This window comes from Mus caroli, chromosome 18, assembly GCF_900094665.2.
Source record: "Mus caroli chromosome 18, CAROLI_EIJ_v1.1, whole genome shotgun sequence".
In the NCBI taxonomy this organism is placed as follows: Eukaryota; Metazoa; Chordata; class Mammalia; order Rodentia; family Muridae; genus Mus; species Mus caroli.
The window spans coordinates 35,171,005-35,192,385 of NC_034587.1; the positions used below are offsets into that span (position 1 = coordinate 35,171,005).

Consider the following 21,381-nt stretch of genomic DNA (forward strand, 5'->3'; position numbering starts at 1 on the left):
ATTTCTTAGAACAAATTTCTTACTTGGCATAGTCTAATAAAAATAATAATTATGTTGATTTCCAATCATTTCTGAAGTTTATAACATGCCATGTGCTATACTAAGATTTTCACATAGCCAGGCAGTGGTGGTGTATGCCTTTAATCGCAGCACTTGGGAGGCAGAGACAGGCGGATTTCTGAGTTTGAAGCCAGCCTGATCTATAGAGTGAGTTCCAGGACAGCCAGGGCTACACAGAGAAACCCTGTCTCGAAAACAAAAAACCAAAATCACATGGCTTATTTTATTTCATTTTACTTTCCTACAACCTATCAGGTAGAAACTTCATTACATCACCTTCCTTTTGAAAGCAAGCAGACTGAGGCTAAAGTTGCCTGGCTAGAACGGGAGAGCCAGATTAAAGCCTAAGTCTACATAGTCCCCAAACCCACTCTGAACCTTTAGCCACAACACCCTCACATAGCAGCTATTAGTGACATGAATTAAAGAATGAATGAAGTTGTGCCATTGGTTTGAAGTAATGAAGGATCAGGAGAGGGGGCTAAGACGGCCTGACTGTACTGACCGGTACAGATGCCCGATGAGGGTGGCCAGTGTTCTGCGGTTGACTCGAGGCAGGCAGCTAATCACTTCTTTGTACTTCTCCAGGCGCTGATTCTTCTGGGGAAGCTCTAGGGACCGAGGGAGGAGAGTTAGAGAGGAACCAGGAAGAGAGAGAATGGATGCAGAAGGAAGGGATATTCTGAGACATAAACCCAGGATGGATGGATCTCCTTCTGCCTTCTACCTCCCTGTGAAGGTCAGTTTTTGTCAACGTGACACAAAACTAGAATCACCAGGAAAGAGAGAACCTCAATTGAGGAATTGTCTCCATCAGATTGGCCTGTGGACACCTCTGTTGGGGCGTTTTCTTGATTGATGATTGATGTGGGAGGGGCCAAGTGCACTGTGGGTGGTGCCATCCATGGGCAGGTGTAAGGAAGAAGACTGAGCAAGTCATGGGGAGCAAGCCAGTAAGCAGTTCTCCATGCTTCCTGCTTGAGCTTCTGCCCTGGGCTTTTTCAGTGATAGATTGTGTTGTGGAAATGTTAAGCCAACTAAATCCTCTCCTCCCTAATTTCTGGGTGACCACCAGGATGGGGAATGTTGGGGAAGGGACTGCCCAGTTCCACAGGAGAACTTTGTGGGTACTGACAGAGGAAGATGAGATCTGGGGTGAGTCTTGGAAGTACCTGCAGCTTCTCTCCATCGAGGCAGCAACCTAGCAGAGGTCACGGGGTCATCAAGCTCTCGAAAGAAGCGTTTGAGTGTGTCAGTAACATCTTCTACAAAGTGTTCCCGTGGTCTAAGCTTCACTGACCGGGCATCCCGCCTAAACTCAGCCAAGAGTCGCAGGCTGCGGGCTCGAGCGCCTCCTTTCCGATATACACCTTCCAGCCGGAGCCCTGAAAACAGCCAGCAGTCTCTGTTTAGTAACAAGTGAAGACAATGCCCCACTCACCCAGCGGCCCCCTTAGGATCCTCCCCATGTATGCGGCTGTTAATAGAATCCATGGATGCTTAAGTTTCTTGTATGAAGTGATGTATTTCTATATAACCCTACATATATCATCTCTGGATTACTTGCAATACCTATATAAAGAATGAGAAAAAAAAGCATATAGTCACTACAATATTTTTCGCATTTTCTATCTTTAATTGGTTGAATATACAGATGTTAAAAACTGTGGCTAGGGCTGGTGAGATGGCTCAGTGGGTAAGAGCACCCGACTGCTCTTCTGAAGGTCCAAAGTTCAAATCCCAGCAACCACATGGTGGCTCACAACCACCCATAATGAGATCTGATGCCCTCTTCTGGTGCATCTGAAGACAGCTACAGTGTACTTACATAAAAATAAATAAATAAATCTTAAAAATAAATAAATAAATAAATAAAAAATAAAATAAAAAATAAAAAAAACTGTGGCTACAGAGGGTCATGTGTACTTCTGGTGCCTCCATGGTAACTTGTGAACACATACAGAGTAAAGAAAAAATCAGTTCTTTTCCCATTCGCATGCTCTTAGCTAAGATCTCAGGTCATAAACAAAATACCTTTTGGGGGGGTTGTTTGTTTGTTTGTTTGTTTGTTTTCTGTTTTGGAGGAACTAGGAATGGAAACCAGGGTCTCACACATCCTAGGCAGATCTTGGCCTTGAGTTGAGAGTCAATGAATCAATCATATACCTTAGATAAACAGCCTTTAGATGACAAAACACACAAGGGTTTTGTCAGTTGTGGTGGTGGTTTTGTTTTTGGTTTTGTTTGCTTTTGTTTTTTTTATTTATTTTTTTATTTTTTGATTGGTTGATGAAAAAATCTTGTGCCCAGAAGTTCAGGGGACTCTAATCCTGTCTCTCCCTTGGGAGAGATACTGAGATTCTGTATTCAGCAATTAAGTGTTTGCAGTGGCTTTATAGACCATAACTCCTGCAAATAATGAGAGCTGATGATGTTTGTTTTCTTAATACCCATCTTCCCAGTAGTCTGTGAGCCTCGCAGGATCTTCCTTATTCACTGCCACCTCCCGACAGCCACATGCTAGCACCTGAACCAATATCTATGGAACGAGTGTGGTAATGCAGGGAGTTGGGAGGGAAAGCTGTGTCCATCCCAGGGCCTTCTCTTAGGGCCTCAGACTGAATTCTTCAAATAAACGCTAGGGAAGCTAAAAAAAAAAAAAAAAAAAAGGATCTGGAGACTGGTGGCTGAGACATCACTGAATGAGATCATTTCCGTGGCGAGGAGAAGGTCGGTAGCCACTGACTATCCATCACCCATGACTGGTAAAATGCAACTCTTCTTGTGGTCATAAAGGTATCCTTTGTTTTTTTCCAATATTGTAGATTAAACCCAGGGCTTCTTACATGCCAGGTAAAACCCCTACCCATAATCAATACCTTTGTTTGGGGTTGTGGGGGGAGGGGGGAGGGGTATGAAACAGGATTTCTCTGTGTAGCTTTGGTTATCCTGGAACACTCTCTCTCTCTCTCTCTCTCTGTGTGTGTGTGTGTGTGTGTGTGTGTGTGTGTGTGTATGTGTGTGTGTGTGGTGTGTGTGGTGTGTGTGGTGTGTGTGGTGTGTGTAAGCACATATGTGTGTACCACATAATGGTGTACCAGAGCACAGTGATGTCTACCCTTGATTTCAGGAAAGTCTCCAATCCACACATCTTTCCATTAACCACACAATCCCTAAGGGGAACCTGCCCAGTTTGCCTCTGTGGAGGAAATTAGGGATCCCTACTGTATTAGCCTTTGACTTCAGAAGGCAGAAAGTGTCAATGAGTGGCTGTCTACAAAGGTGACAGGCCGAGAGGTAGAACCTGATTGGCACATCGCGTAAGGTGGTGAGTCCCTTATTTCTGGAAGAAGCTGGTATATAAGAGGTAGTGTTATCAGTGATGCAGGCACAGGCAGGGGAGTGCAGCCGGGACGGTGTGTCCACACAAAGTCAGAGTTCAGTTTGAGGGGTCAGGTTCATGGCCCTCTTCAGGAGGAGTGAATATGCATGTCCTCATGGATAATAGTCGTCTATGAAAGCTACTCTACAATGTTTTGTCTGGGGATGCTAAAAATAAAATAGAAATTAAAAAATAAAGAGGTGTGATCTAGAGGGTCCCTTGGCCTCTCTGCAATACTACACTGCGGATGTTCGGGAGGTCTGGAGGAGGTGGTGCTGTTCCTTCCGGAAGGAGCGGAGCAGGCATGACAAGCCAGATGTGGCCTTCAGGTCTTGAGGAAGAAGCTAAGTGTGGATGCTCTTGGAGGGACACCTCTTGAAGGTTGTGCTGAAGAACCAGGGGATGTAATGGCAAGCTCAATGCATTAAGGGGCAGTGCCTGGGGCAGAGGCCTTGAAAGTTTGACCAGTGAGTCTGAGCATTAGGATCAGTCCTGGGGTACCATGATGGCTTCTGTTGGAACAGGGCTCAGAAGCCTACAACATCTGTGACAGAGGTGGAAGCCACCCATGCTCGAGGCTGCAAGAGACCTGGGAAGGTGACTGTGTGCGCTTGAGCAGGGCTGGGTGGAATGCAGAGTGAGGGGTGGCACCAGAGATGTTGTACAAAGAGCTTGGTAGGTGGGTGGGTGACAGTTGTAGTTGCGGATTCTAGAGCCACGTTTAATAATTACAACAGTAATTCCTCTGAGATCATTATTGACCCCATACTGTAGAGGAAGAACCTAGAGTCAGAAAGGTTAGGTGGCTTTTCCAAGTTCACACAGCAATGATGTGGGGGACAGGGATCTGAGACCTCCAGTGACTATATAAGTCAGTAACCAAGTGTCAGGACTTAAAAGGAGGAGGGAGGAGCTTGTGAGATGGCCCCACAGGCGAAGGCGCGTGATGTCTGTTGTGTCTGGTGACCTGAACTCCATCCTGGAAGCCACATGGTGGAAGGAGAGAACTGACTCCTGAAATTTGTCCTCTGTCCATGCACATGCTGTGGAATGCTTAAATGGAGAAAGAGGGAGGGGGAGGGGAGAGAAGGAGGGGGAGAGAGAGAGAGAGAGAGAGAGAGAGAGAGAGAGAGAGAGANTGTGTGTGTGTGTGTGTGTGTGTGTGTGTGTGAGTGTGTGTGTGTGTAAACCAGGTTGCCTCTGCCTCCCTAATGCTGGGACCAAAGGCATGTGCCACCACCGCCTGGCCCTTTTTGTATTTTTTATTTTGAGATAAGGTCTCAGTAAGTTGCTTATGCTGGCCAGAACTGAGAATCCTTCTGCCTTGGATGACCAAGAAGCAGTGGTTTCAGGCCTATATCAGCAGGCCTCCTTGTTCTGTTTTGCTTTTGTTTTGGTTCCTCAGTTGGTTTTGGTACTGGGAATTGAACCCAGGACCTGTAACCTCCTTGGTTTTCTATGAGTTTTCTTTTTCAATATCCAACCTCATAAAAAAAGTTCCTAGGAATTTTGTAGATTTGTCTGGCCAGGCTGCAGTAGGAACTCAGCAGGCTGCTTGCAGTCGCTGACCCTTTAGTCCTAGACACTCTCCTCCTCCGAACGATCATTCTAACCAGACCTTCAGGGATCTGCCTCGTAGGCGCCTCCTCCCAGCCCACCACATGGTTGAATCCTCACACCCCGTACGCAAGTGTCAACTGAGCCTTGTTTGACATACCCCATTTCACTGTCACATTAGATTGGAAAATGAAGATCATTTGGTTCCATTTTATAGATGAGGGAACTAAGGCTCAGAGAGCATCTGGTATCATTTTTACACACGCACGCACGCACGCACGCACGCACGCACGCACGCACGCACGCACACACCCTGACTTCTCCAACCCCTCCCACTAGCTCAGTGTCAACCTGTGCCCACTCACCATGCTGCGTGACAAAACTGATGCAAGCGTCCACAATGATAGGGATGTCTCCCCTGCTCATCTGCTGCTCCTGCAGGCCCGTGCCACCCCCTCCAGCAGCACCTCCAATGGCCGTGTTCCACGCTGCAAAGTCCAGCCTGCCTTCCCCCTGCAAATACAGGGTCCTGAGACCCAAGAAGCCTGAGTTAGAGCCAGCTCCAGAGATCAGGCATGGAGGCGATGTCCCAGAGTGACCAGCAGGGGGCAGCAACGCCAAACCCAGATAGTTCCTAACCAAGGAAGCAACTTTGAGGAAGCAAGCAGTGAAGGGGTGAGAGGAAGCCGGGTTCAAAGAGTCACAGGCACAGAACATTACCTTCCTGTCTCTACGAGGACCAAATGCTCCTTTTTGTCTGGAGTGTCAGCTGCCGAGACCACACCTGTAGAAGAATCCTTGAATATTATCATCAACACCATTACAGTGAAGACTCTTAGGCAATTAAGGCATAGAGGTGCCCGCTAGCAAATAGCCTTACAGTGTTCCACTAGTGAGCGACACACTGTTACATCCATGCTACACAGGACTGCTCAGAAGTTAAATAATTTGCCTTACATTGTTTGCTACAAAATAGCAAAGCTGAGCTAAAACCCAGGTCTCTTGTTCCCAGAGTCCTGGAGCGTTATTCTAGAGTTTTCTTCTTTTAGAAGACATTAAGTGAAGATGCATGGTCCCTCCTCCTAGTCCCCAACCAGCAAATGACACTTTTTGAGTATATACAAGTTGCTTCCTGCCAGGTTCTGTGATAAACGTTTTTTGTGTTTCTTTATTTGAACCCCACTCCAGCCCTTGGAGGAAGGTCTTACAATTATTGTCCATTTTAAGATAAGAGATCACAGGCAGGGAAACATGGAAATACCCCTCCAGTGATACACAGCGAGGAACTGATGGGAACATTGTCTAAATCTAGGTAGTTTCACTATGTAACTTCTATCTGAACTGTTACATTCTACTCCTTCCCATGAGAATCCCCAAAGAAAAAAGGGTCCACTCTCGCACTCGCCCACGGCCACCCTTTAGCCCTGTCCACACCCCTGCTCACTGATCTCCTGTAGACGCCGTAAATGCACCATGTCCTCCGGAGCAGGGGGACCAGGGCCAGGCGCTGGGCACAGGAAGAGATGATCACCACGAAGGAGGCCGAAGCCCGACAGCCAGAGACCAGGGGCCAGGCCTGCGTGGGAGGGGGACCGTAGCCACAGGCGACCCATCCGCAGCAACCCAGGGCCCAGCAGCTGGTGGCAGCTGAGCGGGGAGAACCACTGTGGAAGCAGAAGGGGGATGGGGGTGGGGGGAAGACAAGGGGTCGGGGAAGCAAATGAGAATGAGAGACCACGAAAGGAGAGCAGAGAAAAGGGGGAGGAAATGTGGTGGTGGGGAGAGACCAGAGCGGGGAGACCCAGGGAGAGACCCAGGGCCAGTCCTGGAGACAGAAGGGAGGGGGCAGGAAGGAAGGGGAGATCGGGGAGAGGAACAGAAGGCACAAAGAAATTCTTTCCATTTGCCCCAGCGTACAGGAGACCCCAGTGTGGCTGCCCTGCTCCCTAAGCAAGGTGGGAGAGAAGAGGGCGTAGCCAGCATGCATTCTGAAGTTACCATGGTTGGGCAACCATCCCGGCAGGTCACTATGGAAAAAGCGATGTTTCGGGGGGGTCACACTAAAAGCAATTCGGTTCTAGCTGCATGGGTTTAAAAAAACAAACTAGGGGGGTGACAATTTTTTTTTTTTTTTTTGGTTTTTAAGAGTTCCGATCTGTCACCAACACTTTCACTAAAAATAATTTTAAAAAACTAACTGCTAGAAAAATAAAATGAACAGACAAAGATGGGAGCTGGAGTGATGACTCAGTGTTCTAGAGCTCTTGTAACTTTTGCAGAGGACCGAGGTTCAATTCTCAGAACCTACACGGTGGCCCACAACCATCCTCAACTCTAGTTCTGGGGACCTGATGGCCTATTCTGACCTCTGTGGGCACTGTGCATATACAGTGTATAGATAGGTATATACATACCTATATACAAATATACATATAGGCCAAACACTCATATATTTAAAGTAAATTAAATAAATGTAAAAACTATTTTAAAAGACATACAAGCCCTTAACTTGTATAATTAGATTCCACAAATTAAATCATCCTGCCAAACTGCTATGAAAGATTCAGAATGCTTCATACTATCATGGATTGGAACAAATAATCAGGAGACCACAACATGGTGGGCAGAGTGTCACCTGCATCAGAGATGTCATGGGGAAGCCAGAAGGTGGCTCCCAGCCTCTGGGCATGAGAAGTCTCTAGCGATATTCAGGGTAGCAGCTTTGGAGAGTCTAGGCAGGGGAAGGCAGCCGTAGGGTTAAGGAGGAGCCGCAGGCTGCACACAACTTCTGAGAAGTTGTCAGGAGGGAAGGAAGGTGCACCAGGGTGAAAAGTTGAAGGTGAACAGAACTTAGGGAAGAGCTGTTTTAGGGTGGGAGAGACTGTCGTCATCGGCAGCATCACCACCGCCATTATCTCAACGCCCACACACAGAGGGCTTACTGTGTGTGGGCTTCGGATGTCACCTAATCCTCATCCCCAGGGGGGGAGTCTTTACACCCACTCTACAGACGTGGAAGAGCTCCCCGGGCTAAGTTGTAGGACTTAGATCTCAGGATGTCTGGCTCTGAGCCTAAACTTTTTACTTCCAGGAAAGGAAGCTGAGACTCAGAAATTGACTGGTCGAGGTATGGAGAAGGTACGGTGTCTGAAAGTGACTGGCCATGATGGCACTTGCCTGATATCCTGGTGCTCGGGAGGCAGAAACAAGGAGGATTGCTTAAAGTCAGAGGCCAGGCTGGTGTACACTGCAAATTCCATGTTAGCCAGGGCTACATAGCAACACACTGTTTCATTAAAGACAAAAAAAAAGAAAAAAAAAGGAGCCTTTGCCTGTTGGAGTTAAGAGCACTGGATGCTGTTCTAGAGGACTCAGGTTCATATCCTAGCATTCACATGGCGGCTCACAGTTGTCTGTAACTCTAGCTCCGGGGTCTCTGACACGTCACACAGACAAATATGCAAGCAAACCACCAATGCACATAAAATAAAAATAAAATTCCTCCAAAGGTCGTTGAGAAAACTAAATGAGATATTGAGTGGGTGCCTTTCTTAAAATGCAGGGCTTGGCGCAGAGTAAGCCATCAGCCAGCTCTGCCGGGTAGCGGACTAGAACATGTTGGGAGGAGACGGAGATGGACATCAGGAGCTGCCGGAAGGTCTTGCCGTCTCACCTTGCCCACTGCACTGATCCAGGCCTCTAGACTGTCTGCTCCATCGGTGGCAAAATGCTGGATTCTTCCCCCAGTGAGGATGAGTTCAAAGGAAAAGGGGAACCTGCAGAGAAGACCAGGTTAGGAGGACAGCAGGGGACAATGAAGGGGCTGCCAGGGTGGCACTAGCAAGACCAGGGGCGGAGAAGAGGAGTGTCACCTGTCAAGGTCACCTGGATCAGCAGGTGGGGGGCTTACACCCAGACATACAATATCCTGGGGCTGGAGAAGGCTGAGGGGTTCAGGGCTGCTCTCTGATGCAAACATTTCCAGGGCAGCTCCCAGCACACACCACAAGCGGGGAGGAGCTAAGTGAAAGAGAGATGGAGGAGCTGTCATTCTCCCCATTGTCACAGTCCCCAGTCCCCACACACTCACTTCCCATCAAGCCACCTCCCTATGGTTGGTACTACAGAACCTTCCCAGTAACTCTATCAAGTGGGTTTATATTTAGGGCTGCTCTGCAGATGGGAAAACTGAGGCTTGCTGTCTGTGCAGAATGAGGGAGGAGCAGAGAGGATACTTGACCCAGACAGAAAGCAGAATTTCTTATCTGTCATCTAGGGAGGTAACCTGACCTTGTCCCTCTCTCACCCCCAGCATCCCAGCCTACTGCAGGGCACTTGCCTATGCCAGCTCTGTCCTCCTGTCTCTAGGCAGCGCGTCCACACCTAACCTACTCTCTGCCCCTGTCCCCTCCCATGTCCTGGCTCCTGCTCACCATCCCGGCCCCTGCGAAGGGGTGGGGCTCCAGCCTTGTTGCTGATGGAACCACAGTATAGGAAACCTCTGTAAGTGGCAGGCACTACCACCTCATTGTATACTCCAGGGGAGTCTGCAAGGGGAAGAAGTGATAAGTTGAGGATCATAGTGTATGGATGGCATGACTCCCTTTGGGAAAATTCATCCAATAGAATCAGATCATGGGGTCCAACTCCACCCACAGCAGGGAATGCAGCCCAATGGGTGTGAGCCCCTGAACACCCAGATTGGAAGAGGGACATAGAGAAGTCTCTAGTGCATTTTTTCTCCCATCAGCCATCCAAACAGCCAGGCAGCTCTAGTCGGACACTTCAGAGCATGGCCATCAGTTAAGTGTCTTGGCCTATCTGGCCTGACAAATGGAAGCCAACATCATTAAACCAACCACTCATTTGAGAAACAAGAATGCCTCCCAGGAAGATGAGACCGGTCCTGCAGGTTGATGCTTGTCAGAATGGTAAGGCGGTAACACTTGGGCACATCCTGACTATTACAGGCAGTGACCTCAGGCCCTCATCAGTCAGTCAACCTTTGACCTCAGGAAGTCTGAGGGGTTGGGAAACTGACAAGCCTGCCATTGCAATAGATGTGGCAATGGGGTAGTGGTGCCCCCTTGAAAGAAATAAGTCACAGGTTGAGGCTGAGACCTCCTAGGGAGAGAGACCAGTTACTTGGGAGGATGATGACCTGAAGGTAGAAGGCTAAGCAAGCTGCCATTGAGGGCTGAAGGGGACAAGGGTTCCTCTCCCTCAGAGGCTTCGACACAGAGGAGCTGGGCCATGTTCTTGAGCAGGTTGGGTCCTGCCATAGCTGCACACAGTGCCTAAAGGGAAGGAAGGGTCTTCATCAGCCTCATACGCAACCCAAGAGCTCTTCCAGGAACAGTCTTTTATCATCCCAAATGTAGCCTTTATTACCCATGTCTAGGCATCCCAACACAGACTGCACCCCGCCACCCCCACCTCCCCATGAACACCAACCTGTCTGTCCTACCTGGAGAAGCTGGCTATGATCTGGATGCCGAGGGTGGGGCTTCCGGAAGAGACCCAGCTTATACTTTCGGGAGATGAACTCTCCTCGAGGGCCAGGGGCTGAATCTGGATGCAGCCCTTCACCTGGGGGTAGTGCCCCTGCCCAGAAGCAATTGGCACGATCATTTCCCAAGACGATGAACAGCTACAGGATGATAAGAGGCAAAGATGAGTGACCAGAAACTCAAGGGTCTCCAAACAGCCTAGTCCCCAAGCTGGACCCAGAGTCTACTTTTGAATGCTCCTTGTCCTTTCCTCCTCCTCCTCTTTCCCTAGATTCCTCACCTGCACTATCTCATTACTCCAGACACTCGTGTCCAGCTTCAGGCTCTGCACCTTGGAGATCCCAGAGCCCAGGGCCCGGTGCTGACCTGTTAGAACACAAAAGCCAAGTGGCAGAGAACATTGAGTCCTTCCCCAAGTCCCCAGCTCCAGGACCTCTCATTCCCATTTGGGCTTGAGGCCTGCCTCTCACCTGCACACTGCTTGCAGATGACGACCCCAAGGTTGACGGCAGCCCAATCCGGCCGGGAGGCCCTGCAGTCTGCACAATGCCGGTTTGCCGGGTTGGACCAGACCTTCTCAGCCACCTCGTAGTCAGACAGGGTCTCGGTTACTGCTTCTTGCAGAGCGGCTGCCCAGCTCTGTCGAGCCCCCCCAGACTCGGCTGTGAAGCTGAGGGGTGGACAGCCAGTCCATAGGCATGGGCCCCCTCCACATCCTAACCCAATGGCCACTCCTACCGGAGCTAATAAAAGTCACTTCTGAGTCAATTTTTTATTATATTTTTAAAATTGTTATCAGGGTTTCATCTATCTCAGGCTGGCCTCAAACTTCTTATATGGTTGAAGATTACTTTAAACCACTGATCCTCTGGCTCCAAGTGCTGGGATTAGAAACACACACTATTATGCCTCATTTATGCAGTGCTGGGGATCAAACTCTAGCTGCATCCTCTTCCTTTCCTGACATCTTGACCTTGCTCACTGAATCTCACCACCTCCTCATTTACCCCCATTGATATCCGTTTGAGGAGGCCTCCAGCCCGAGGCACCTTTGCGATCTCCCTTGAAAAGACCCTACCCTTGCTTTCCACCAGGCTTGGCCCCACCTGAAGCAGCGATGGGGTGTGAGCAGATCGAAGCTTCGACTCTTGGTCTCCCGGACACTGCAGCCTTGCAGTTCAATGAAGCAGATCCCGATGCCCAGTGAGAAGGCCTGGCGGAGTCAGGGGCGCGCAACATGGTGAGATTCCAGAATGGACCGACCAGGCGCATCAGTCTCTAGTCAGCCCTCTTTACCTGCTCACTCTTGTACAGTGCCAGCTCTCCAGGGATCAAGGCAGCAAACACCTTGGCCTTGTGTCCACGCAACTCTAACGTGCCCGTGCGGAGGGGTCGTGGTGGGTGAGGGGGCCGGGGGTGGCCCAGGAGGCGCTGTTCCTTCAGGCAGGATTGCAGCGTGGAGCACCATAGGTCACGCTGAGCTGGGGTGGAAGAGAAGTCAGCTGGGTGTATACTAACCTAGCCTCCCCTCCTACCCTGACCCAGTGGGCTCTGACCCTCACCCTCACTCTCTGTGCGGAACACAAACACTCTCTGGCCGGTAATGACCTGGAGTTTGTTGTCCTTGCTGCTTCGGGTCATCTCGATGGCAGTCAGAGGGATCACACCTTTGGGGAAGGGGTCCTGGAAAGAAGACCCAGCGACCCATGGGGACAGGGACTGAGCTACATACACTCAACCTCCATGAGATTAGCATTCAATCCCCATGGTTACAGCTGATGAGCCAGCTATCTCAGATGCTGACATCTGGAAGCTGTGGTCATCCTTCTACCATGGGCTTCTAGTCCTTCTAGTCCTGAGCCTCTCTCCGTCCTCCCCATCTTTCTCTCTCTGGTATCCATGGAGCAGCTCCAGTCCCCTACCTTGTCACTGCCAAAATACATTAGACTCCTTCCATTGAACTGCACAAAACGTCTCTGGAACACATAGTTTCTGAAGAAGGAAGACACGGAGATGATTTGAGTGTTTGGGAACGTATGCTGTGGGTGATCATAAGTCCTAGAACCTGTCCCCTACCTCCCATCCCTTTTCCCTTCTCTACCCTTCCCAGCTTCTCCCAGCAGCCCTACCCCTGAGGTGAGAGCTTGTCCAGCCAGCCACTGAGCAGAGGCACGGGACGATCTGCTGTGGAGGAGAAGCTGGCATAGGGCGAAATGAGGTCATCACTGGTCTCTGCATCCTGGGTGGGTAGCGAAAGAATGGAGTCCCCAGGTAGCTCAAGGCTGGCATAACCAGCATCCTCCCGTGTCTCCAGATCTTGTCTGCTGAGCATTATGGGGGCAAGAGGAAGGAACACAAGTCAAACCAAATGCCCTCCACAGTCTCTCAGTAAGTTTGCCATCCCTGCCCTTGGCCCCTATAGCTTGGCTGGCAGGTGTGAGGTTTGCTTTGTAAATAAATGGGGTAGAGAAGCTGGCAACCCAAAAGGTTGCCCCAAAGCTTTCTCCTGAGTGTGCTTGGAAATGGTTTTACTGGGAAAATGTCAGTCCCTCTCCTCTGGAAGTGGGAAAGATGGGTAAGTGCCTTCCTGCCATGGTTGCTTGCATCTCTTCAACATACATCACTGTTGTTGTTTTTCTCCAGAATGTTCTTGGCCTTCTCTCCCTGAATTAGTTTCCATCAGTTCTTACCGGTGTGAAGCAAACTGCCCAACTGGACACCTGGTCAATCTTGTCCTCCCTCCCACAGTTCATTCTCTCCAACCCACCAGGGCTTTTTGAAAAATGCAAATGAGGTCATTGCATTCCTCTACAGGAAACCACTCAATAATGCTCTATTCACAGTTAGGAGGAACTCTGAATTCTATGCATGGGCTGCGAGTTACAGCCAGGTACCCGTAGTTTTAAAAGTTCCCAGGTTATGGCACAGCCCAGGTTACGAGTCACTCACTACTCTACCTTGTTTGCTTCTTATTGCACTGAGAAATTGAAGCAATCAGACAAGAACCCCACAGCCTCACAGCGCCAGATCAATCCAGTTTCACACACATACTCTGCCTACCTCCTGTGACTGTAATAAACACCTGTCTCAAGCCAGACTTTGCTCTGAGTACCGGATCCCACAACTCTTACCTACACAAAGACATTGTTGCAGACTTTCTCACCTTCCTCTCCATACACCCTCCATCAAATTGTTTTTACGTACTTCCAGGCACATACAGCTTTCCACACAGCTGTTTACTTCACCTCTACGTCTACCGTCAACTGTCATTCCAAAGCTTGATTCTGTTCCTTCTGATACTCTCTACTCTTATTTTCTTTTTTGAGACAGGGTTTCTTTGTGTAGCCTTGGCTATCCTAGAACTAACTCTGTAAACCAGGCTGGCCTCAGACTCACCTAGACCCACCTATCTTTGCTTCCTGAGTGCTAGGATTAAAGGTGCCTGACTTCACAGTTTCTCTTCGTAGTCCTGACTTTCCTGCAGCTTTGTTCTGTAGACCAGGCTGGCCTCGACCTCACAGAGATCTGTCTGTTTCTGCCTCCCAAGTGCTGGGATTTAAGATGTGTGCCTGCCTCCTCCTCCTCCTTCTCCTCCTCCTCCTCCTCCTCCTCCTTCTTTTAATGCATTGATCAGACTCTCATCCTTTTGAGGCCTAGCCAGAGTCCTTTGTGACCTCCATGATTCCAGAGGTCAATTCTCAGTCACAGCTTACTAAGCAGCAGCAGCCTGCCCAGCACCCTGGACTCCCCCTCCTCCTATGCCCTTGGCTTCAATGACATCATCTTCTCCTAGCTCTCCTTCTCCTTCTCTGGCTATTTTGGTTCAGTCTATTTAATGATTCTTCCTCTTCCTCAAACCTGTGGATGTAGGACGGCACAGAAGCTCTAGACTGGATCCTCTTCTCCCTTCCATCCCCTCTAAATGCTAACAGTTTCCATATTGAAATCTCTGGCTCAAATAGCCCATCCAAACGATAGGCAGGTGTGGTCAGCAATTGTATTTATTATTGCCTCTTGGACGTACTAAACTTCTCCCATTTCATATGTGAAGCAGATCTGGCCAATCTCCTTCCTCCTGTTTGATGCATAGCCTTCCTGGCTCAGATCACAATGCCATGAACTCTTAGGTGCTCAGAACCACACTATCCAGTAGAAATCAACAAGAACCACATATGCAATTCAGCAACATTTTTTAAAAACAAATATTGATGTTGGAGTGATGGTTCAGTCATCCATCTCTACTTCCACCATTAACTGTCATTCCAAATCGTTACTGTAGCTTTGGTCTAGAGCACTGGCAGCTCTTGCAGAGGACTAAGGTTTGATCCCCAGCACCCACATGGTGGCTCACAACCATCCATAGACTCAGTGTCGGGGAATCCATCACCCTCTCCTGGCCACTGTTAGCAGGAGGCATACATGTGCTACACAAATGTTCATGCAGCCAAGCACAGATGTACATGCAGCCAAAACATTCATTACACATAAAATAACTTTTATGTTTTAAAAATAATTAATTTTAGTAGTCCATATTTTATATAAGCCAAACCATAATATTTTAGTATGTAATCAATGTAAAAAAAATCACTGAAATAGAGGCTGGCTCAGTGGGTAAAGTACTCGCTGCATAAACAGAACAACACGCATTTAGATCCTCAGCCCACATGAAAAGCCAGGCACCAGGTAGGATGTCCATAGGCCATCAACAAGAAGCAGAGGTGGGTTGATCCCCAGGGCTCAATGGCTGCCCAGTGTAGCCAAATTGTTAACTCCAGGTTCAGTGAAAAAAAAAATCTCAAGAGAAAAAAAAAAGTGGAAAATAACACAGGAAGACAACTGATGTCTGTCATCCTCTGGCATCCACACATGCATGCACACATGCATGCACGGGCAAGTGCTGCTGTGTGCAAACATATGCTCACATATACATACATCCCACATGTATGACTAAGGTGACTCTTTCTGTATGTGTTGTATTTTCTCTAGCGTGGGTTTTTTTTCCAGTGGGTTCTGGCAGATGCTTTATATTTCCAGCGCCTCTCAAACCAGAGCAGCACGTTTCACATGCTCAGTCGTCACATGTGGTTAGTGGTTACATTTGGGACAGCAGAGGCTCATACTGTAGCCCTCAAAGGCAGTGCTTGGCTGCTATTCTCCTCTCAGACAACAGTGTAACATGACATTTTACCCTTAAAATGCAGCCACTTCTCACCAACCCCTCCCCTAGACTGCTGCAGCAGCCTCTCCACCTGCTCCCCCATGTTTTGCTCCCAGAGCATTCTCAGCAAAGCAAACAGAGAGATCCTTTCACAATCTAAGTCAGAACTCTCCGGTAGCTTACCGTCACTGTCACTAAGTGTAACAGTGGCCGTCCCCACAGGTCCTACCCACAAGCCCCTTTACCTCTGTCATCAGCCATGGGACCCAGCCACACCCCTCCTCTCCACTGCACTTCATCTCCCCAGGCTGTGTTCTCAACCTCCCTCTGCCTAGGGTACACTGTCTCCAGAACTCTCCAAAGCCAACTCTTCAATGCAGGTCCTTCGACCTTTTGTCCAAATGTTATCCTCAATGCCCTTTCCTCCCTCTTTCTCCTCCTCCCTCTCCCTCTCCCTTCCCTTCCCTTCTTCCTCTCCTTCCTTGTATACCTATGTACATGTCTCTGTGTGTGTGCTCTCTTGTGCAGCCCAGAGATTAATGTTGGATGTCTTCTTTGGCTGTCCTTCACCTTATTGTTTAAGCCAGGATCTCTCACTGAACCCAGAGTTCATCGATTCCCCTGGAGTGACCGGCCATAGAGCTCCAGGAATCAGCATGCTCACCCTTCTGGCCCTGAGGTTATAAGTACATGCTGCTGCCTGGCTTCTGTATGGTAGGCCTGGGGATCTGAACTCAAGTCCGCATGCTTTACCTATTGAACTGTCTCCCCAGCCCCATTTGTGTGTGTGTGCATGTGTGTGCATGTGTGTGTGTCTGTGTGTGTGTATGTGTTGAATGGTCCAATAACTTACTGAAAGTTCCAGTCCTTTATAATCCCCCCACCCCCAGCTCTCTAAACCTGTTCAACTACAACACTGCATAAACAGTAACTATTGCAGGCTGGGGAAATGGCTCAGTAGTTCAATTCCTGTGTTCAATTCCCAGCAATCACATGGTAGCTCTCAACCATTTGTAATGAGATCCGATGCCCTCACCTGGTGTGTCTGAAGATAGCTACAGTGTACACGTGCACACATGCGCACACACACACACATATACATTTAAAAAAAACTAACTATTGCTGGGTGGTGGCACAGGCCTTTAGTCCTTGCACTTGGGAGGCAGAGACAGGTGGCTCTCCAAATTCAAGGCCAGCCAGGTCTACAGAGTTCCAGGACAGCCAGAGCTACACAGAGAAACCCTGTCTTGAAAAATACCAGCTTTGAGCATGTAACAGTGCTCCCTCTTCGCTGAATGCAAAGGCATACTTTTGAATTTTAATTCTATATCTATTTGCTTGTGTGTTTCTCTGGTGGTCTGTCCCCCCTGTTGATTCACAAGCTGCCTGGGAACAAAAGTCAACAGGGAGGACAGTTGCCTATGCGCTGCACCTTGAGTGCCTGCTCACCACTGAGGGCATGAATGCTCAATGTGTAGTTGATGAGTAACTAGAACCATGGCCACCATGTCTAATGCAACTGCTCCTTAAGCTTCCTCCATCTGCCACTGCCACTCCGTTCCACCACTGCCGCTCCAAGTACTCACCTGTGTTCTGCCCTTTCCTGACAGACACCTCTGCCATCTCTCCTGTCAGAGGCTCCTGGGATCCCCACAGGCTGGACACCATAGTACAGGCAACCAGGATCCATGATGTGCACTGTCAGGTGAGGAGAGGGGTATTGGAAAGAAAGGGGGGATAAAGTGGAAGTGTCTGACATGCTGGTGGTCACAAGCCCTCTCCAGCAACCCATCTACCTGTGCCTGTTGTGGGCCTGAAGGCAGGGGTCGGGACAGTCGCCTGAGAACTATCTGGAGTCCTGAAAGGAAATTCTGATGGTTATTAAGACAGAAGGATAGCCCTCATGCCCGGTTGATCTCTTCCTCTCCTCAGGATCAGACCCCTAGGTAGAAAACCAACTCACACGTCCTGAGCTGCCTGGGCCCGACCTCTTAAGTCCAGGCCAAAGTAGATGGCATTGGGCATCATCTCCATGGTATTCGGGACTGAAGGCCGTTCAGAGGAGGAAGGAAGGAGAGGAGAGGATCTTTGCGTACACTCTGAGTTCCTGGATACTTCTGGATCCCAGAAGATTGGGCTCAGTCCAGGCCTCTGGGCAGTGGCAGGGTTGCTGAGCCCAAACACCGTCCTGGGCTTAGGCACAGGCTTGGGGGGTTGGGCATCAGGGGCTGGGCTGGGAGTTGGCTCCATGGTACTATCCAGCTGAGAATCCAGGAAACCCTCAGTAGAGCCTGCCCGCAACAGGCGCAAGATGCGTTTCCGGTGTCCTGTAGCACTGATGCCCAATTGCCTCAGCTCCTCGTGGCCCAGGCGTTGGGCCGCACCAGCTGTCGCTAGGCCATGCCGTCGGAAAGTGTCTGCATACTGCTCCAGATGCACTGCGGCCAACCACACAGCGATGTCCAGGTCCTGAGGGGCAGCCATGGGCTCTCAGGCCATTGCTGGGGGGAGGTTCAGGGTGAAGGGAGGGCTCAGGTGGAGATTCCCCACTCCCTACCACAAAGTCTGAGGCTTGGACAGGGGTGCCAGCCTCCAGATTTCTTTCAAAGAAGAATGCCCAAAGATGGTGATCTGGGGACAGAGCTGTGCCAGAAGATAAGGACAGATTCTCTCCTGATAGAAATTGAGGAAACAGAGGCCCATGCTCACAGCAAGCTACACTAGTGTTGGTCCCTAAGCGCTTGCCTCTGAGCTCTGGCCCTGTTTTCTGCGTACTCAGCCAAGTGAACATAGAACAAGATGTTGGAATGCTACAGGGCCGGACAGGGTGAGGAGGTGGAGAAGCAGGGGACACTGAGGTGGCCAGATCCAACTGCAGAGTGAGACAGGAGAGGGCAGGCCAGAGAGGAAAGAGAAACAGAGCCACTCACACTGGTTTCCAGAGCAGAGGTTCAGGGTGGACATTGTAATCCTGGTCATTCCCAGTCCCTCCTCCCCTTCCACCTATTGTCTATCCTCAGACTTCCTTCCTGTCCCTCTCCCTGGCCACCCCCACATCCTGCCTGCTGTGGTTAGGCTGCCCAGAGGGCCCCAACTAAGTCCCAATGTGTGGGGTCCTGGTCTGGGCAGAGGCCACCTAGGAAAGAGGGCTGGGTGGAGAATCTGGCCATTCAAATGAGTACCTGAAGGGGAGAGGCAGTCCAAGGTGTTCTTTGTTCCCTAACCACGTATATGCATGTACACACACATGTGCACACAACACACATTCTTAGACTCAGATGTGTGAAGACACACTCATAAACACACACTCAGCTGTGTGAATACACACACGCCTACACACAGAGACACACAAACTCTAGCACTGCCTTGTGAACACACACACACACACACACTTTATCCAAACCTTCCTTTTCTGAGCCTGCCTTTTCTTTCCCTACCCTTGTGATTAGGTCTCCGTAGTCTTGTCCCATTGGGCCAGTTTACCTCTAATCCTGCTCCATAACCTGGGTCCATCTCAGATTCAGCTTTCCTGGAGTTTTCAGCCCTGCCCTGTCCTTGTCCCTACCTCTACCTGCATCTTTCTAAATCCATCTTTGCCTCACCCCGTATTTGCTCTGTATTATGAAATTTGTCAGGCCCCAGACTTCTGACCAAGTCTTAAATTCTAACCGTCGCCTCCTATCTGCGGTTGGCCTCTATCCCTCACTGTTGCTCTCCTACGAATTGTGTCCCATACCAAAGCCCGGCTGGGGTGTTAAACCTCTGGGCCCTGAGTCAGATTCCACTCTCTTGCTGACTCAGTCTGGGCTCAAGCACCGTCTAGGAGCTGGAGGTGCTTGCGGGATGGAGGTGGCAGATGCGGGACCTGATCAAGCACGGCATTGGGCTTGGGGGAGGGCAAGAAGGGAGGAGGCAGAGGCCTGGCAATAAAGAGGGGCGGGTTCGCCGCAAGGAGGAAGGAGAGGAGGGGTAGGGAGACGCTGAGGGACCCTGAGAGCCCACGGAGGTCCCGGAGGAGGTGATGGGGTGGAGTCTGAGAAGCTGGGCCCGAGGGCTAGGGGTCCTCACCTCGCTGTGGCCTCCTTCAGCTTCAGGGTGCCGGCTGTGCTGTCCGAGGCTGAGGGGTCCGGCCCTGCCAGCACCGCCTCCCCGCAGCCCTCCCCCGACAGCCCGGCCCCGCCCCGACAGCTCGATGGCTCACTGCTCCTTGTGCAAGCGCCCGCCTTCAGGTGGTTTGGGCCCCTTACCCAACCGCCTTTGCTTATCAGGGGCCTGGACTCTGCTTTCTCCCAGAACAAAAGGTTGGGACTCAGAAACGTCTGGGGAAGGGACTAAGATGGAGGGTCAGGTCAGAGAGAGGGGTAGAGAGTAGAGACAGAGGAAGAGCGTGGCGGAGGACCTTTGTACCCGGTCCTGCTGAGGGGGACAAGATGTGGGGCTAGAGCCCCTCTCCTGCATCCGCTGGGCTCAAGTACCCAGTTAAATGGGAGATGAGAAGAGAATGGGCAAAGCCTTCGGAGCTGATGACTCCTCTCTGTGCTGAGGCCCCTCCCCTCTGTGCCCCAGGGAAGGCTCACCGGCTTCAGTTGCCCCAACCAACCCAATCCCCCCACCCCCCAACCCCCGCCTAGGTTTCTTTTCTTGAGTCTTCAAAATCGAGTCTGCCTTTCTGGGGTAAGCACAGTGACCAAACATGCTTGGACCCTTTCATGCTTGAGAGAAGCCTCTGTTTTCGGCTTTCCCACCTGACACGTGCTGGAGCAGGGTAGGCGGTGGGAAGGTGCCTCTCTCCTCTCCCTGTGGCACTTGCAAGAGCTCCAGCCCTGAAGCCTGTCCCACCCCAGAGCCCCGGAGATACTTCCCTCTCAGAGCAGGGCCAGTCTTTAGCTGTGTGTGGCGTTGGAGGGTTGGGGGTATGGGTGTGTGTGTGTGCTGGCCAGCGTGTTTTCCTGTTTGTATTATGAGAGGAAGTTGGCTGTGAGTCAGCAGACACAGGAACTGTAAGCAACCAGAGGAAGACCCCAGCTTCTGGGGGAAGAGCAGGGGAGTGTGAGGAAGTGGGTCCCATCTCTTCTTGCTGTCCCAGCTCGAGGAACAATTGTCATCTTCAGCCTCCTACATTCCCACTCCCCCAGGGCCTTCCCTTCTAGAAAAAGGATGATAATAATAATTAATAATTAAAATGTCCATAATAATAGCTACCAATTATTGAGAGCTGCCTGTGTCTCGGGCCCTGTGCAAACATTGCTTTGCAAACTTCAATTACTCATCACAATATTCATATAAAATAGGAAATGTTACGACCTCCGCTTTATAGATAAGGAGGAAAGACCGTTAAATGACTTGATTAAGCTAGAAAGCAGCAGATTGTCCAAGTCACCCACAAACCCTGGACAGGACTCTTGAAACAGGTCCCTCCCTATGCCGGGAGTACTCCCTCCTTTCCTCCAGGGCTGGTGACAATCTTACAGCTTCAGCTATAAGGAATGAAATTAGTTGAGGCCCCAGCTGTGTCCCCCACTGAAAACCATGCATTCCTGCTGTTAGATCAACCTATGACAGGACATAGCAAGAGATCTGGGGACTTTCCTTAAACTGCAGGACAGCCTTTCTGTGATCCCTCCCCAACCTCTCCTTGCCAGTGCTTTCATTGCTCTCCCAGACCCAGGCCTCTCCCCTCTCATGGGAATTCCCCCTTATCAGATCCTCTAAGT

General features: G+C 50.1%; 1 protein-coding gene across 4 annotated transcripts in view; it reads right to left on the minus strand.

Moving 5' to 3' along the window:
- Positions 1-20,167, minus strand: part of Arap3 (ArfGAP with RhoGAP domain, ankyrin repeat and PH domain 3) — a 28,271-nt gene extending 8,104 nt beyond the window's left edge. For 2 of the 4 annotated variants that reach the window (XM_029472127.1, XM_029472125.1), the window contains exons 1-21: positions 19,736-19,811; positions 17,631-18,168; positions 17,464-17,525; positions 17,254-17,365; positions 12,639-12,833; positions 12,432-12,501; positions 12,072-12,192; positions 11,806-11,990; positions 11,616-11,722; positions 10,980-11,179; positions 10,790-10,875; positions 10,467-10,649; positions 10,161-10,296; positions 9,433-9,546; positions 8,872-9,019; positions 8,673-8,775; positions 6,444-6,663; positions 5,720-5,783; positions 5,365-5,528; positions 1,233-1,445; positions 566-671 (exon numbers count right to left, since the gene is read on the minus strand). In XM_029472127.1, the coding sequence (XP_029327987.1) occupies positions 566-671; positions 1,233-1,445; positions 5,365-5,528; positions 5,720-5,783; positions 6,444-6,663; positions 8,673-8,775; positions 8,872-9,019; positions 9,433-9,546; positions 10,161-10,296; positions 10,467-10,649; positions 10,790-10,875; positions 10,980-11,179; positions 11,616-11,722; positions 11,806-11,990; positions 12,072-12,192; positions 12,432-12,501; positions 12,639-12,833; positions 17,254-17,365; positions 17,464-17,525; positions 17,631-18,151 (3,110 nt within the window). In that variant the 5' untranslated portion in view covers positions 18,152-18,168; positions 19,736-19,811. Of the gene's footprint in view, positions 1-565; positions 672-1,232; positions 1,446-5,364; positions 5,529-5,719; positions 5,784-6,443; positions 6,664-8,672; positions 8,776-8,871; positions 9,020-9,432; positions 9,547-10,160; positions 10,297-10,466; positions 10,650-10,789; positions 10,876-10,979; positions 11,180-11,615; positions 11,723-11,805; positions 11,991-12,071; positions 12,193-12,431; positions 12,502-12,638; positions 12,834-17,253; positions 17,366-17,463; positions 17,526-17,630; positions 18,169-19,735 lie in introns of all 4 variants that reach the window. The other 2 variants (XM_029472126.1, XM_021150376.2) reach the window with 2 other exon arrangements.
- Between the last annotated feature and the right edge of the window lie 1,214 nt (positions 20,168-21,381).